Source organism: Mixophyes fleayi, chromosome 4 (assembly GCF_038048845.1).
Source record: "Mixophyes fleayi isolate aMixFle1 chromosome 4, aMixFle1.hap1, whole genome shotgun sequence".
NCBI lineage: Eukaryota > Metazoa > Chordata > Amphibia > Anura > Limnodynastidae > Mixophyes > Mixophyes fleayi.
The window spans coordinates 136,999,680-137,015,643 of NC_134405.1; the positions used below are offsets into that span (position 1 = coordinate 136,999,680).

Here is a 15,964-nt window from a genome sequence, read left to right on the forward strand (position 1 = left end):
AGAAATCTATAGTACTAGAAATGTACGATACATTCAAAACACAGTAGTGAAATACACAACACCATTACTTCTGTCAGGTACTTGAACTTCCCATACAGATGGTTGGGAATCTCATTTTACGACTAACAACAGGAGTTCCCATCTGCTTTAATCTCATAATGGATTTAATCCTCAACCTCATCTGCACTGCGTGATCCCGTATTCCCATATCTGAATTACAGGATAATATATTTGCCCCACCACATGTTGGGAGAGCTCATGAGTCCATATCTTTCCAGAATAGTATTATTCTGTATAGTAGCACTTCCCATCTTACTAACATTAACCTAGAAATAACAGCAGCATAGTGGTACATGACAAACATACAAGAAGTATATGTTTAACATAACCAACCAGAATATAAAATAATTAGCATGGCTCTCAGTGCTTCATGTTATAATTTCTCATTACATTTTATTATTGTATGTATTGTCCCACAAATTCAATCCTTCTAGTTCTTCTAATTTGCTCCATAAATGATTATAATTTCACTCACCATTAAATACAGTATTACAGTGAACCTATGTAACATTTACTTTTGGGGGGTAAATGTATCAAAATATTATCTAAAACCTCCGGTTTTCTGTGATTTAGTTATTTAAAACAGCAATTTTTTTACAGGAAAAGCCGGTGGGTTTAGCCTTTAATATAATTGCCATTTTAAATACCAACATCAAATCGACAAAAACAATACATTTACCCCCTGGTCTAAATGAAATATTTCTCTAATACCGCCTCTCCAGATACAATGTTCACTATATAACATTAGCTTTGTTCAAAAATATGCATTTAATTGTTTCACAAATCAGGTTCAGCAGCAGGTACAAATCTACAATGGGTATTTGTTTTGACTGTACTTTGTCATCTTGGGAGAGCTTCACAGCTTCAGAATGCGGTTACTCGCTGCATGTCAAACGTCTCCTTGGCGACAGTGGTTTATCACCCTAAATACGTGGCTTAATTCTAAAATAAATTCAATGTGTTTTGTTCCCACCTGAAATAACAACAACATACAAGAAGTACATAACTAACAAGTAAGGCAGTTTTAGTCAGACATGGATGCATGTATAAAATAAACCTATAACTTAAGCACATCTACACATTAAACATACATCTGAACAGGCAACATATGAATAAATGTTTAATTTACTGTTTGTTCAGCTGTACAGTTTCTTCTAAATTTACCTGTGCTCCTTTCTGTGACATCATTCAACTGTAGGAAGTTTGACAGTTTTTAAAACATTAACTTATGTATCAATTGTTTCCCACACTATTTAGATTCTAAGCTCATTGGTTAAGGCCATCTTTATCTTCAGTTTCATGTCATTGTATGTAATGTACAACACTGTGTAATATGCTGGTGCTTTATAAATAAAATATAATAATAATAATAATAATTCTAAGGGTTCATCCCCAAACGTTGGTTAATCAAGAAAAAAGTGTGCAGCGATATTTAAGAACTTTGAATAGCTATGTTCTAAACAGACAATTTTCCAAAAGAAAGGTGGGTTAAAGCAGCAGTTCCACATATTTTTTTTTCCTTTAACTAGCAAGTTAAGTACATTTAAGAATGCATTTTTCTTAACTGTCCTCCTACAAATCATTATCTTCTTTTACAAATCTACCTGGAAGATAGACAAGTATGGCTGCCAGTAGCACACACAACTATTAGCATGTTATGGGAAGGCAGAGGAGAAGAGAAATTGGGAGGATATTGCAATGCAGACAGAGCTCAGAGGGGCGTTCCAAAGCCTTTCTGCTCACTATATCAAGTGTGATGTGACTGAGGTTACTGTGGTAGTCACATGTCACTGTGGAAACTGTACATAATGACATATCATTAATTGCAGCCTGAAGAAACAAACCAAGGAAATTACAATTAACAAGTTTCTTCTTATAGCCTGACACAGTGATTTGTGCTAAGAAATACACCTAGGGCCTGATTCATTAAGGAAAGTAAAGCAAATAAATTAGTAACTTTGAACCTTGGTAAACCCTGTTACAATGCAAGGGGTGCAAATTAGTTTATTATTTTGCACATAATAAAATACTGGCTGTTTTTCATGTAGCACACAAATACTTGAGAACTTTATTTTACACTGACATTAAAAGTTGATCTAGGACAGGCTCTACCCCAATTATAAATCTGTCCTCACATTTTAAATTTACCTCCACCTCCAATACGATATAGTTTTGCCACGGTTCAAAGTTACTCACTTTGTTTTGCTTTAATGAATCAGCCACCCAGTGCTTAATAGAATTGCTGCATTACCTTTATATAAATAAGTTACAAAAATTGTGATTTGCAAAATTGAAGGTAAATTCATTATTAAATTATTAATATTAAATAATTAAAGGACAACCATATAAAAACCATTACTCCACTTATGGAGTAGCTGCTTTTACATATAGCATGCAAATACCGGGCAGCTTACTTTTACATTGCAATTTAGAGGTGAGCCAGGACACACCCCCTTCCATCTCTAAATCTGTCTGCACTTTACATTTGTCTGCTGCAGTGTAGCATAGTTTTGACAAGGTGTAAATTTACTCCTTTGTTTGTTTTTCACCTAATTCTAAATGAGGCCCCATTTGTGTACATTATTTTATTTTTTATTCTTTTTAAGTGTCTCTGCTTTATTCTGTGAGTGAGCCATCTTAAAAAACATAGGCACTCACAGGATGCCATAACACACTCCATTTATACTTCCTTGATGTGAATATTTCCAGAGTATTTATCAACATCTTTAAAACTGTTTTCTAATACCCCTAGGTCTCATACTCACTAGTGTTTATTACATGCATATTACTAGCGTATTTCATGCTATTAGAACCCATTTAAATGGGTACATTGATTCCAGTGTCACCACACCCACTACCTCTACCATTAGCTTGTTCTCGCACTGCGTTAGAAGTCCCTTTGGGGCTTCATTGCACATGGGCTACTCCCCCAAACCTCATCGCCTATTCCGATCCCTGGTCTGTTCAGAGTGGGGGATTGGAATATAAAGAGGCTTACGGGGCTTATCGCTTATCTAATGGCCCTGTATACAATGCGTGTACCACCTACAGTGAGCTCCAAATGCTAGAAACTAAAGTGTGACAAACATGTTTGACATGTGTTTTCACTTGTAATTTTAGTAGCGTTAAGAAATGCAGATGCAATACCAGTGGGTACCTGGCCTTAATATTTACTAGGCAGGGTCTATTGATAACATTAATTGACTGGGAAGAAATCAAGGCAATTTCCCCATGTGTGAAACAGAGCGGGACAAGACCAATCTTATTTCAGAACACTGTATTGTCCTGCACCCACCAGACACCTCCCTGACACATTTACACTCATAAAGATTCTGGATGCCATAAATTTGTTTGTTATTACTGCTTCCAACCTGTTTGCTGGATTATGGTGTAATGGCTCTTGCCATTATCTAATACCCGCTATTTGATTATGTATCTGCCTTTGAACCTTGTATTTGTTTTGTTTTGACCTGAACGTCTCTAAACTCTCAATTCTGACCAACTGTTTAATCTTTACGGGACTACATGGTACCTGCAGCACATTATAAGTATTATGCTATGGGGAAAGGGACCCTCACCACCTGTCAGGCGCCGCTCCCGCACCATGCCAGGTGTCGGGAACGGACGCCTGTCCTTTCTGACGGACCCTCGTCCCGTTGCCTAGCAACAGGGCGTACTTCCGGCTTCCGCATGCGCAGTAGCCGCGTCCCGTTGCTACGCTTCTCTCTGCTATATCGGCGGTCAGGTGCAGGTACCTATCAAGGCCAGTGCCCTACTATATAAGGATCCTCCTTTTCCTTCCCTGGTGCCTGAGTATTGGTTTCACCATTTTCCAGTGTTTGTATCCTGCTCCCATATTTAGTGTCCTTTGGTGTTTGACTCCCGGCTTGTTCCTGACCATTCTCTGTCCAGCGATTTGGCTTCTTCGTTTCTCGGATTGACATTTGGCTTTCCTCCCGACCTTCCCTCTGGATCACCCTTGTGTACCGTTTGGCTACGACCCGGACCGTACGACTACTCCTGCTGCAGTTAGCTAGCTTGAAGGACCGCGACCTGCGTGCCCCACGCAGCCAAGCCCATACCTCCTCGCATGGGTCCCTGGTGAATACCGGGGGGTATGTTAGACTCCGCGCCTTCCTGTCTAGTAGAGTCAATACCAGTCAGCGGCATCTCCACGTCCGATTGTGACACCGCCTTCATATTTTTTTTTGCTAAATAATTTTTATTGAGAAAAAAACAAATGGAAAAACAACATGTCATATGATGAGGCCTAAGTAACAATTAACATAATAAAACACGGGGTTCAACATTATCGTATAACAACAGCAGTCCTGCGCATTTTCCCCAAAAAACGAAGGAAAAATATTTTAATTACTGTATTAAATAAGGAAAGGCCCAGAGAATAGAATATATGACCAGTTGTGTTTAGAATATCTATATAGTACATACTCCAATATAATTAAACCAGTTCATGTTAGAAAAACATATAACAAAACAGCAACATGGGGTAGAGGGTATGGAGATAGGAGATGGTAAGGTGGTGGGAAGAAACGGGGGGATCTCAGGGTCTGTGGCCAAATTTATGATAGAGGGGACTATTCACGTTAAACAGTTTTCAACGGGAACGGGGTGAGATAAATTAATATGGTTTATGTCCTCGCAGATAATAACTACTTGTTTCTTGTAACTCTAACCAACTGAACCAGATGGCATAATAATCTGTGAACCTACCTGAGGGACCTGCATATTTCTGAGGTTCTTAGTGGAGTTATTTGGCAGAATCTCTCTGGCATATCTCTGAGGTTCCAGATGACGTGCTTTGACAGTCATTCTGTCCTGTCCTCTATCCCTAAGAATTTAGCTTTTTCTGGAGTTGCTCCTCACAGCACAGATGTCATGAGTTTGATTCCAACTAGGGCCCTATATTATTGTATGTTCTCCACATGTTTGTATGTCATCCAAAATCTGCGTGGGTTTCCTCCCATGGTCCAAAAACATACTGATAGATTAATTTTGCAGACTAAAACATGGACCCTAGTTTGTGCTTGGAAAGTAAGACTTTAAGTTCCAAAGGAGCAGGGATAGATGTAAATGATAAATATTCTGTGTTCCCTGCTATATAATATGGTGGTGCTATATAAATCAATGATAACAAATAAAAAGGTTACGACAAGAGATTCTGCACCTTCTTTAATAGTTTCTTATTATTCTTTTGGCTCCCTCAAGATAAATAAAAGTGGGACTCAATGTAGACCTTTTTTTACTTGTATAATGGTTCTGAAATTACTACGTCAGTTGAATCTGCATTGTATGGTCTATGTCACCTGATAAAATAAATAAATACTCCACCTAAAATGAAAAAGTCCCCCTTTAACATTAAAATTCCTATTTCTATCCTAGTCATCTAATGTCACTTTTGAAATATTGCCAACCGGTGGTATATAGTGGGTGCACTGTATTTGCTAGATGTTGATAATTATTAGTTATTGAAAATGTCCCCATCTATATCACAGTCCTGACTCGTATGCTTGCTAATGCTTATGATTTATCATTCATTGCAAATGCCTTCCTGAGCTCTTTCATTTTATGCAGTTGGGTTCTAGTTAAATGGTAAAAATGGACAGGCTTGTTTATCCATCAAGGTTTACAGTGGAGGAATATACTATGTATTGCTCATCTACCCAGGGCCGGTGCTAGGGTCCACTGCGCCCTGGGCATTTTAAAAAAAGCCCCCCCCCCCCCCCCCCGCAAAAATCGCCGCCCTCCTCCTTCCTCTCCTTACTTTGTCTCACCACCGCCGCCTCTCTGCTCCGTCTCCTCCCCTCCACTGACACTAGTAAGTGGAGGGGAGGAGACGGAGCAGAGAGGCGGCGGTGGTGACAAAATAGCCTCTTCCCCCCTCCACGTTCATCTGATGCTGTGCGGCAGCCGTGACAGGTATGGTCAGCGGTCGCCGCACAGTTTTAAAGTCTTTTAGAATTCTGTGGCGCCCTCCAGAGCCCGGCGCCCTAGGCAAGTGCCTAACCTTGCCTAATGGGAGCGCCGGGCCTGCATCTACCTCATTGGGGCATACAATTTATACATTTATGATTATAGGACTAATTTCAATGGTGATAGAAAGAGGATTTAATACAGACTTTGATGCCAGATGACAGCACCAATTTCCAGTCCCACTGAAGGCACTTCACTCTAGCCATTGTGCTAAAGGGCCAATAATTTGACACTGATGACTACCTTGCCCCTAATGACAATGTGCCTATATTTAACCATATATGTGGCAGCACGGTGGCTTAGTGGTTAGCACTTATGCCTTACAGCACTGGGGTCATGAGTTCAATTCCCGATCATGGCCTTATCTGTGAGGAGTTTGTATGTTCTCCCCGTGTTTGCATGGGTTTCCTCTGGGTGCTCCGGTTTCCTCCCACACTCCAAAAACATACTGGTAGGTTAATTGGCTGCTAACAAAATTGACCATAGTCTGTGTGGGTTAGGGAATTTAGACTGTAAGCCCCAATGGGGCAGGGACTGATGTGACTGAGTTCTCTGTACAGCGCTGCAGAATTAGTGGCGCTATATAAATAAATGATGATGATGATATACATTTTCTTACAGGCCTAGTATGGAGGTGAATACTCTAGAGCAGAGATTTTTAGCCTATGGACCCACAATACTGGTAATCAAGCCATTTAATATGGGTCCATGGTTTAATTTCTTTGCAAACCTGTTATATAATACCAACTAACAAACATAATTAAAGAGGGACCAAAAATACTCTATGTTAGTAATTTCCTTGTTCAGTCATCTTTAACCATATGTTAATGATAGTCCATTATCTGTTTAGTTTTGTTTTTTTACATGTATATTACTATCATATTTCATGCAATTAGAACACATGTAAATGGGTACATTGTTTTCAGTGTCACCACACCCACTACCTCTGCCATTACCCCCCTTTGGGGCTTCATTGCACATGGGCTGCTCCCCCAAACCCCATCGCCTATTCCGATCCCAGCTGTGTTCAGAAGTAGGATTGGAATATAAAGAGGCACGTTGCACATGCAGAGAAGATATATTTTTTCACTGCAGGCGGGCTGGAAGGGCGCCCTGGAAAGCAGATTTCCTTCTGTCACATCCTAACAGTCTGACCAGAGTGGAACTTCACATGATCAAACTATTCTTTTTAGATATGCCCAAAAACAGGCATAAATCTGTCTCTGTGACCTTTTGTGTTCACGTCTCTTTGACTCTCTCTCTCATGTAGTGGGGCCTTGGGATCATGTCATTATTGACAGCCCAGCTAAAGCTGTGCAGCTGTTCCAGCCATTCCTATGCACCATAACTAACATGGTGCATAGGCTTAAAGCCCATGTCTGCCCACTGTAGAAAAACATTGAGACTAAGGAGTGAGCACCTTGTTGTATTCAATTCCTTCTCACCCAAGATGACCTCAGTTTTAAGTGGATGGGGATAGAAGAAGTAGCCAATCAGATTATTGGAATGTTCACAGCAGCAGATGTGTCCATCAGTGGTCAAAGTGGGCCAGTATAGGGCTATATATCATACCAGCACTTCTCCCCACTGCTCATCAACTCACCACTTGGTAAACAATGTCACCAATACAGAAACCACAGCGGACTAGCTTTTTACACAGGGCTCAGTGCATTTTGGTCTCTTTAGTGATAGAGCCAGATTATTGAAAACTGGAAGTTATTCTCAATCTCTGTTATCAGTGAGTCTGTCTCTTGATACCTCACAACTTTTGAGGTATCTGGACATAGTGCATGCGAGAAACAGTGTGAAATGCACGAGAAAAGGGTTGCTCCACTTCTGAATCGGGAGCATGTCCAATGCTTCCTAACGTTGGACCAACTACCTTCAGAACACACTCACAATGCCACATGCAACAGTGGCAGGTATGCACGTCACTGTTTCTAAATTTCCATTTTGACTTTATATATGAGAATGAACAAGTCTGGAAACATTGCGGCTACAAAGGAATACATTTCTTTTATTTTTGCATGTCTTGTGTGTCTGATATATTTTATTTTAATAATTTTGACTCTGGCACTGAACTTTACTTAAGGGAGAGTAATAATTTTTTTTCTGTATGTATGTATTCCTGTAGGTATGTATGTATGTAGATAGACATTAAGATGAGTCAGATGTGTTTTGTGCATTTCCAGTTATTTATATTCATGTGACTTTTATATTTTTTCTTTAGAGGGACAGGTATGACTACAGTTGGACAAAACACACACAATGGATAGGGCTTCTATAGATATTGTGGGCAGAGACGACTTTTGCTTGTAAAGTAATGATTGACAACTCTATTAGTAATAAGGATATAATGCAGTTCTTATTCTTCCCGGCACCACTACCTGTATTACATGTCTCACAGAAGCAGCAGCGTCTCATCACTATCTAATACAGAACCATTTGGCCGATGTGTTCCATGCACACGTGATCTGCTCTCTCAGGCCTGGCAGAATGGTGTGACGTGATATTCTTGCGCTCCCCCGTCGTAGGTTTTACACGTCACTGTACGGTCACCTCTGAGTCTGAAATGTATCGAGCTCTGAGCACCGGCGTACAACAGAGGGTGAGATCTACAGTCTGTATGTGTTACAGAGCTAGGCAGGTTATGTTGTTAGGCTGTTGTGTATTTAAAGATTTATAATGTTTGAAATAAGCGTATACGTGTGTGCTTATAATGGAAGTGAAATAAAATATGGGCATCTGTAGCATTTATGATCTACATCCAGTGTATTATTGTTCCAGTTATTACTTGTATGCAATAATAAATTCTCCTTCTTTAGACCTCTGCCCTGCACAGGTTACTTAGCACTCTGGTTATTGCTGAACATGACACACAGCAGGTGACCCCTATCACTCTCAGTGCCATATCTGCTGCAAAGAGAATTGGAGGGGATGTGTCCTGTTTGGTGGCTGGGACTGACTGCTCAAAGGTATGTTTTACTTTCATCTCCAGTGCATATGAGTATTATTTTATTTATTTATTTTGTTAACTTGTGTGCTTTATTGATATACACAATGAGAGAGCAACCTTACAGATTTTACCCATTACAAAATGCTTTGTAATGTTTGTCTAAATTTGTTTTATTATTGCCATGTTTACTGCAGTAAGAAAGTAAGGAGGAGTTTCAGGAGCAGAGTTTTGTATCAATAGATATTGGCCATGTTGAAAGGTCAGACACATATAGGGCTACATGTAAGGCACACAATTTTGCACAGCTCTTGTGTTTCAGGTGCTGGAGAAAACAGGAATTCTAGCTGTGTGGGTTCTTGTGGGTGTTCTATCATACGATAAAATAATTAGCAGTATGCAGGGGCGTGCACATTTTTGTTACGCAATAAAGCACATATAGAGTTTACAGGTTTGTTCATGCACTATATATCACAACATTACTATTTGATGTTTATGTCATGGGACGCCATAGGCTATTCACCCGCACCGACTGGTGGAGAATGTACCCAGAGTTAACCAGCAGAGACTGGGGGGTGTAGTTAGTTATGGCAATTTCCCTTCATTGCTGATGCTAGGCAGATGCACTTTCTAAATGAACCTGTCAGTTCTTTGCTTTATTCACATTTTTTTTTATTTTCTTGTGCGAGTTTTTGTTTTGTCTTGTGTCTTTTTTTTTTTTTTTTTAGCTAAAACACAAATACAGTTTTGTTAAATAGAGCTAGAGTGCGTGAATTGAATCTTTCTTGCTGTTTATCTTTGTTGCTCTGCTTTTTATGTAGTGTGGCATCGTTTATACCATCATAACTACAGCACAGAGCAATAGTAGCAATTTCTGTATCTTACCATAATTGATAGTAGAATGATTAACCCAATAGTTTACAACATTGCACTTTTTTTTTTATTTTTTAAAAAATGTATTTTATTTGTAATGTTATTTTATATGCAGGTTGCAGAGCAGTTGGCAAAGGTTCAAGGAGTTTCCAAACTGTTTGTAGCTCAGCATGAAGCATACAAAGGTTTCCTACCAGGTAAGAATTTTATATTTTGAACTTTGAAAATCACAAATTGGTTCATTCAACCACCTGCTCTCTTCTTATTTCCTCTCATTTTATGTTAAGTCTTTACTTCTGGTATTGACATTTTATCTTTTGTTTTCTTAACATGTGCAAAAATGTTTACTAATCACCACTTCCTAGTTGAATAGAACATTTTGGAATTATTCAGTGCTTATATTTAAATGTATGATTTAAAAAATAAAAATAAATAATAATTGTTCTTGTTACCAGAGGAGCTGACTCCCTTGATTTTGGAAGCACAGAAGCAGTTCAGTTTCACTCACATCTGTGCTGGAGCATCAGCCTTTGGAAAGGTGAGTGTACTGTGTGCGTGTGTCCTCTTATATTGGTTAGAATAATGATAGGGGGAATAGTAACTGTCTAAATTGATTTGCTCGGTATAGCATCGGTATATGTCTACAGTACACAATTAACCACTAATTCATTATAATATTAATCACATTAAGTTTAAAAAAATGTAAGGCGGTAACTTCTGAAGTTCAAGCAATCTAAATTAGAGACCTATTGATATTGGATATATGTATTAGTAGTGAATTCATGCTATGGGCAGCACGGGGGCACAGTGATTTCTCCCTCTCCCTCTCCCTCTGTAAGCTCCAATGGGGAAGGGACTGAAGTGAATGAGTTCTCTGTACAGCGCTGCGGAATCAGTGGCGCTATACAAATGATGATGATAGTGCTAAGCTGGCCACAATGTGTAGTCCTTCTCAGCCATTAAGCCAAGCATCAGGATCATGCTCCAAATTGGCCACATGCCAAATCCAGCAATTGGTCCATTATGACCAATTGCTGGATTTCGTAGTGTTTGGGAATTATATACTCAAAACTAAGGAAAATATATCCTGTTTTTAATGTGTGTTTTTTCACTTTGTTTTTCTATAAATATTTAGTTACACATTGCTAAATGCAATTGATTTAGTGATTAAATGACCTAAAACTGATAGAATGTCTTATTGCCGTTACAAAGAAATAGCTTTAACTATGCATCCGGGCGATGGGAACATTTTATTTTATTTAGCAAGAAGAAGTATATATCGTTTTTCAAAGTAATTACTGTTCAGTATCATGCCATTTAAATAGTTATTCTTTATCTGTGTTGATCTGTCTGTGATTGTATCTTTATTTACTTTCCAGAATCTCCTGCCCAGAGTAGCAGCTAAGCTTGATGTAGCCCCAGTTTCTGATGTCATTGACATTAAGTCTCCAGATACATTCGTAAGGACAATCTATGCTGGTGAGTAATCTGTCGGTCTTCTTTTTATATCTGAGCTGTATTCATATACCTGCAGATGTACCCTCTGCATTTTTCTCTGCAGGGCCTTTGTAATTATTATGTTAAAAAGAAAATGACATTGCTTCAGATTGATGGATATTTTATGTAACTGATATAAGAAACACACAATTCAAACTTTATCAAGGATATAGAGAGCACAGTTAATCCCCGTGGTTGAGAAGGAAGTTAAAAGGAGGATTAAAATAAAAAAAATAAAAAAGTAAAATACAGCAAAATGGCAGTGTTGACAGGCATATTGAAATTGAGAGAAGCGGGTCATTCCACGCCAAATCAACACAGGGTTTCAAACTGACCATTTCAGATTGTAATGAAATTCAATATAATAAACGTTGCCATGGGTGTAAAGAAACCCCCCAAATCTTAGGCTGATATGTGCACTGCTTTTGAAGATATACGCCTTTAAAGTTGCACTTTTTTAGCGAAAATCTTGCTAAATTGCATTTGTAGCTCACCTGATTGAGTTGGAATTGGATAAGGTCTCATTTTAAACCTCTTTCTATGGGTTTTCATATGATATATAATACAGCAGTATGTTTCAGTAAAAACGAAAAAAACTAATATTTTCAAAATTCTGATTTTCTCATAAAGCCATATTTTAAATTTTTGGAAAACATCTAAAAAATTGTTCATACTGATATTAAATCCACAACGTTTTTATTTTGGGATCATGATGGGATTGTTTGTTACTGGTGCTTTCATTTTGGACTGTTTGTTAAAATAATGAAAATGGGAACTATCTAGGCCTGTTCATTACTTTTCATTTATCTCCTTAAACAATCCCTTTGATGTATATTATGTACAATGACACAGTATGTTTAATACTGAAATATTTAAAACCTTTGTGATAATTATATGTCTTTCACATTGTTTAAGAGAGCTTACTACTCATTACCATTTGGTGCTGCTGCTCTGTATGGATGGTGCTATTTGATGTGTTAGAACTGGCTTCATTTGTTGTTAGTATTTCCATTTCAGGAAGGGTGTACATTCCACCTATCAGGCTTAGCAGATTCACCTTACACAGAACATCTACCATAGTAATCCATAAAACATTCGTCTTCCTTGGGTATGAAAAAGATGGTGATGGACCAGTTAGATGGAGGAATGTAATTTTCACTTCATCAATGTTTTCATCTTTATCCAGAATAAATGCGAGCCACCATTTCTTGTCGTATACAGCAGTTACATACCCTCTGATGTCAGCAAGTGGGAGCTGATACTACATTATCTTGTGGACTGAACAAAGACCCTATTGCTCTTTTCGAAGTGTCCCAAGTTGTTTACTGCAGCTGGCACAAACTTTTGCAACGTTTGGCATTTCATAAAAAAATGTACACATCTATTCTGAAACAGTTCTCAACCCCGTCTTATTAGAAGTATGATTAGCCTTTTTAAATGGGTTGAAACAACAAGGTACCTGTCACTTTCCTCCATCTTCATTCTTCTTTACTTCTCTAAACCAATTTAAAAACCAACCATTGCAAACACTGCTCTAAACCAATTTAAACACCACAGCAGGCTCAGACTGGGTTGCCGGGGAGTCCATGGAAATAATTACCATGAGACTCTGCTGAGGGGTGAGAGGAGCATATGCTGAGCTCTGATTGGAGGAGCCCATCACATGCTCCTCTGACCCGTGTAGATCAGCAGCAGCCTCATGGGTTGTTGTGCCTTCTCTGCCTGGCTGGGTGACTGAGGCTTCTTATGAGCACAGTATTGCTCCTAGTCTGCTGTCTCTCTCCCTCCCAGCATCCCTTCTCCATGTTGCTGTTCCTCCCTGCTCCCAGTGCACATTCTCCCAGTCTTATACTCCACTGTAATTAAACACTCATCCTTTTCAAATGTGACACAAATTGTCCAGGGTCAGGTAAGGCTTGGGTGGGCTTAAATTGGTGACCAAGGAGCTTTTCTTCATTAAGTAAAGCCCACCCAAACCTATCCTGTCCCTGTAAAAGGCGGGTCTATTCAACACAATTGAAGTGTCTTTCCACGTAGAGTGTCTTTTCACATAAGTTTACACGCCTGCGCAGAAGTGGGAGCAGGTGCTGTCTGTAAAATCTCGTCCCCAAACACACCTGAAGAGGAACGTGCATTCCTCTAATGAAGTGAACTGGAAAAGTATTGTTTTGTTGCTTTTCCCAGATGTGTAGTACCTCAATAAATACAATTTTCATGAATCGCTCAAACTGAAAGCTCTTGTAGCAGACGATCCCAAAATAAAACTTTGGGGATTTATTAACAACGGTATGAACAACTTTTGAGATGTTGTTTTTAAAAAAATTAAAAAATATGGCTTTTTGAGAAAATCAAAATTGTGATTTTGAAAATTTTACATATTTTAATTTTTATTGAAGCATACTGCTGTATTATATATCATATGAAAGCCCATAAAAGAGGTTGAAAATGAGACCTCATCCAACTCCAGCTCAATCAGGTGATCTACAAATGCAATTTAAAAAAACGTTAGCAAGTTTTTCGCTAAAAGAATTACAGCTTTAAAGGCATATAACTTCAAAACCAGTGTACAAATCAGCCTAAGATTTGGGGGGTTTCTTTAAACTCATGGCAGCATTTATTATACCAAATTTAATTGACATTAGAGAATGTAAGGTAGAATTTTTTTCTAATATTGTGTTCATTTGATGTGGACTGACCCATGTATGTATCAGTATTAGTGCTTGTAGGGGGCAAAACAATAAAGCTATATCTGCCCCACATTCTAATACTTGTCTGTGCGTTTCTGCTGTCCGTGATTTAGTCCAGTGGGTCCAGTATGAGGGGGCTCTGGCTAAGCTATCCAAGTGCTATGTACTAATGGCATAAAATAGTCTGCAATCCCTTCATCCTCTCCCTAGCAAGGATACGGTGAAATGGGAGTTTCTGCCTAAGTAGCTGCTATCATAGCTGCCTTTTCGTTTCGAATTTGAAAGCTGCTACCTTAAGGGATCGCACACATAGGAAGACTGAAGTCGCCCTTATGTCTGTTTACCTGTCCTCCCTTACACTATTCTTAGGCTTGGGTCAGTATGGCAGTGGAGAGGTGTTCAGAGCAATGGACAAGGTAGGCCCAGATTGGATTTGTTAAATCTGGTGGAACATATGCATGAAACCTCCAAATATCTGAAGGATGCCTCCTTTGATGCCATTTCAATGTGAATGTCTTGTTCAATTCTGAATTGTATATCATTATTTCCCTCACCAGAGGGAAAGAGTTCCTTTCTCTCTGATAATGCCCCCACTCTTAAGGGAACTAGGTTTTGTTCCTCTGGGAAAGCAAGGAGTCAGACCTCCGGAGAATAAGTCTCCGCTCCTCTTTGTGTTTGCTCACCACAAAATGGAGCAGAGACTTATTCTCCAAAGCCTTCAGACAGACAATCAACATGACAAGAATGCTGCCCACAGGGGATCTCCTGGAGCCCGCCTGCTTATTTTCCGGCACCAGTGGTTCAGTTCCACCTCAGACGCCTGGGTGAGAAGAATCGTAAGTAGGGGATACATCATAAATCCCCAGCCAGACTGTTTTTCACTACTGGCCTTCCTGGCAATGTAATAAACCATTTTGCGCTATGGGAAGCCATTCGGTCCTTGATTTGCTCTGGGGTACTTGTTCCAGTCCTGGAAGAGCAGAAGGGATTGGTCTTTTACTTGTATCTTTTTTTGATCCAGAAACAGGAATGATCATGATCATTTTATCTCATACTGAACCTGAAATTCCTGAACATCCAAATTCCAGTGGACAGGTTCAAGATGAAGTCCTTGATGTCTGCCATCAACAGCATGGAACAGGAGAAGTTCATTATGTCCATGGACATCAAAGACACGTACTTGCATGCTCAAATCTGGGAGGAACACCAGTGCCTTCTCAGACTTTCTGTTCAATCACATCATTTTCAATTTCAGGTTCTACCTTTCAGCCTGACAACAATAGATACTAAGACTGTTCATGATGATCATGACATGATGACTGTCCTTCCTTCATCATCATCATCATCACCATTTATTTATATAGCGCCACTGATTCCGCAGCGCTGTACAGAGAACTCACTCACATCTGTCCCTGCCCCATTGGAGCTTACAGTCTAAATTCCCTAATATCGACACACACTCACAGACAGACTCATACAGATAGACAGAGAGGGAGACAGACAGGTAGAGACTAAGGTCAATTTTGATAGCAGCCAATTAACCTACTAGTATGTTTTTGGAGTGTGGGAGGAAACCGGAGCACCCGGAGGAAACCCACGCAAACACAGGGAGAACATACAAACTCCACACAGATAAGGCCATGGTCGGGAATTGAACTCATGACCCCAGTGCTGTGAGGCAGAAGTGCTACCACTACGCCACCGTGCTGCCCTTCCTTGCTGATCAAGGCTGGCTGGCTGGCCTTGCTGCGGGCTCATGTTATGGAGAAGGCTCAAACATTAGAATTTCATGGTTGGATCATCAACTACAAGAAATCCATTGTGATACCATCCCAGCAGATTGTTTTCCTGGGGTTGCTTTTCGACACCTGGCAGAAGTTGATCTTGGCAAGAACCTCTCTCT

General features: G+C 39.5%; 1 protein-coding gene and 1 long non-coding RNA gene across 3 annotated transcripts in view; one reads left to right on the top strand and one right to left on the bottom strand.

Moving 5' to 3' along the window:
• Positions 1–809: 809 nt before the first annotated feature.
• LOC142152125 (uncharacterized) lies at positions 810–8,543 on the bottom strand. The gene is made up of 2 exons (XR_012691297.1): positions 8,439–8,543; positions 810–1,033 (listed from the first exon to the last, which is right to left on the bottom strand). It is a non-coding gene; the product is annotated as an uncharacterized LOC142152125 (long non-coding RNA).
• A 14-nt stretch (positions 8,544–8,557) lies between these two features.
• The window catches only part of ETFA (electron transfer flavoprotein subunit alpha), a 34,501-nt gene continuing 27,094 nt past the window's right edge, over positions 8,558–15,964 (top strand). For both annotated transcript variants that reach the window (XM_075208428.1, XM_075208429.1), the window contains exons 1-5: positions 8,558–8,659; positions 8,877–9,026; positions 9,993–10,074; positions 10,333–10,415; positions 11,257–11,356. In XM_075208428.1, coding sequence (XP_075064529.1) covers positions 8,624–8,659; positions 8,877–9,026; positions 9,993–10,074; positions 10,333–10,415; positions 11,257–11,356 — 451 coding nt within the window. In that variant the 5' untranslated portion in view covers positions 8,558–8,623. The remainder of the gene's footprint in view (positions 8,660–8,876; positions 9,027–9,992; positions 10,075–10,332; positions 10,416–11,256; positions 11,357–15,964) is intronic.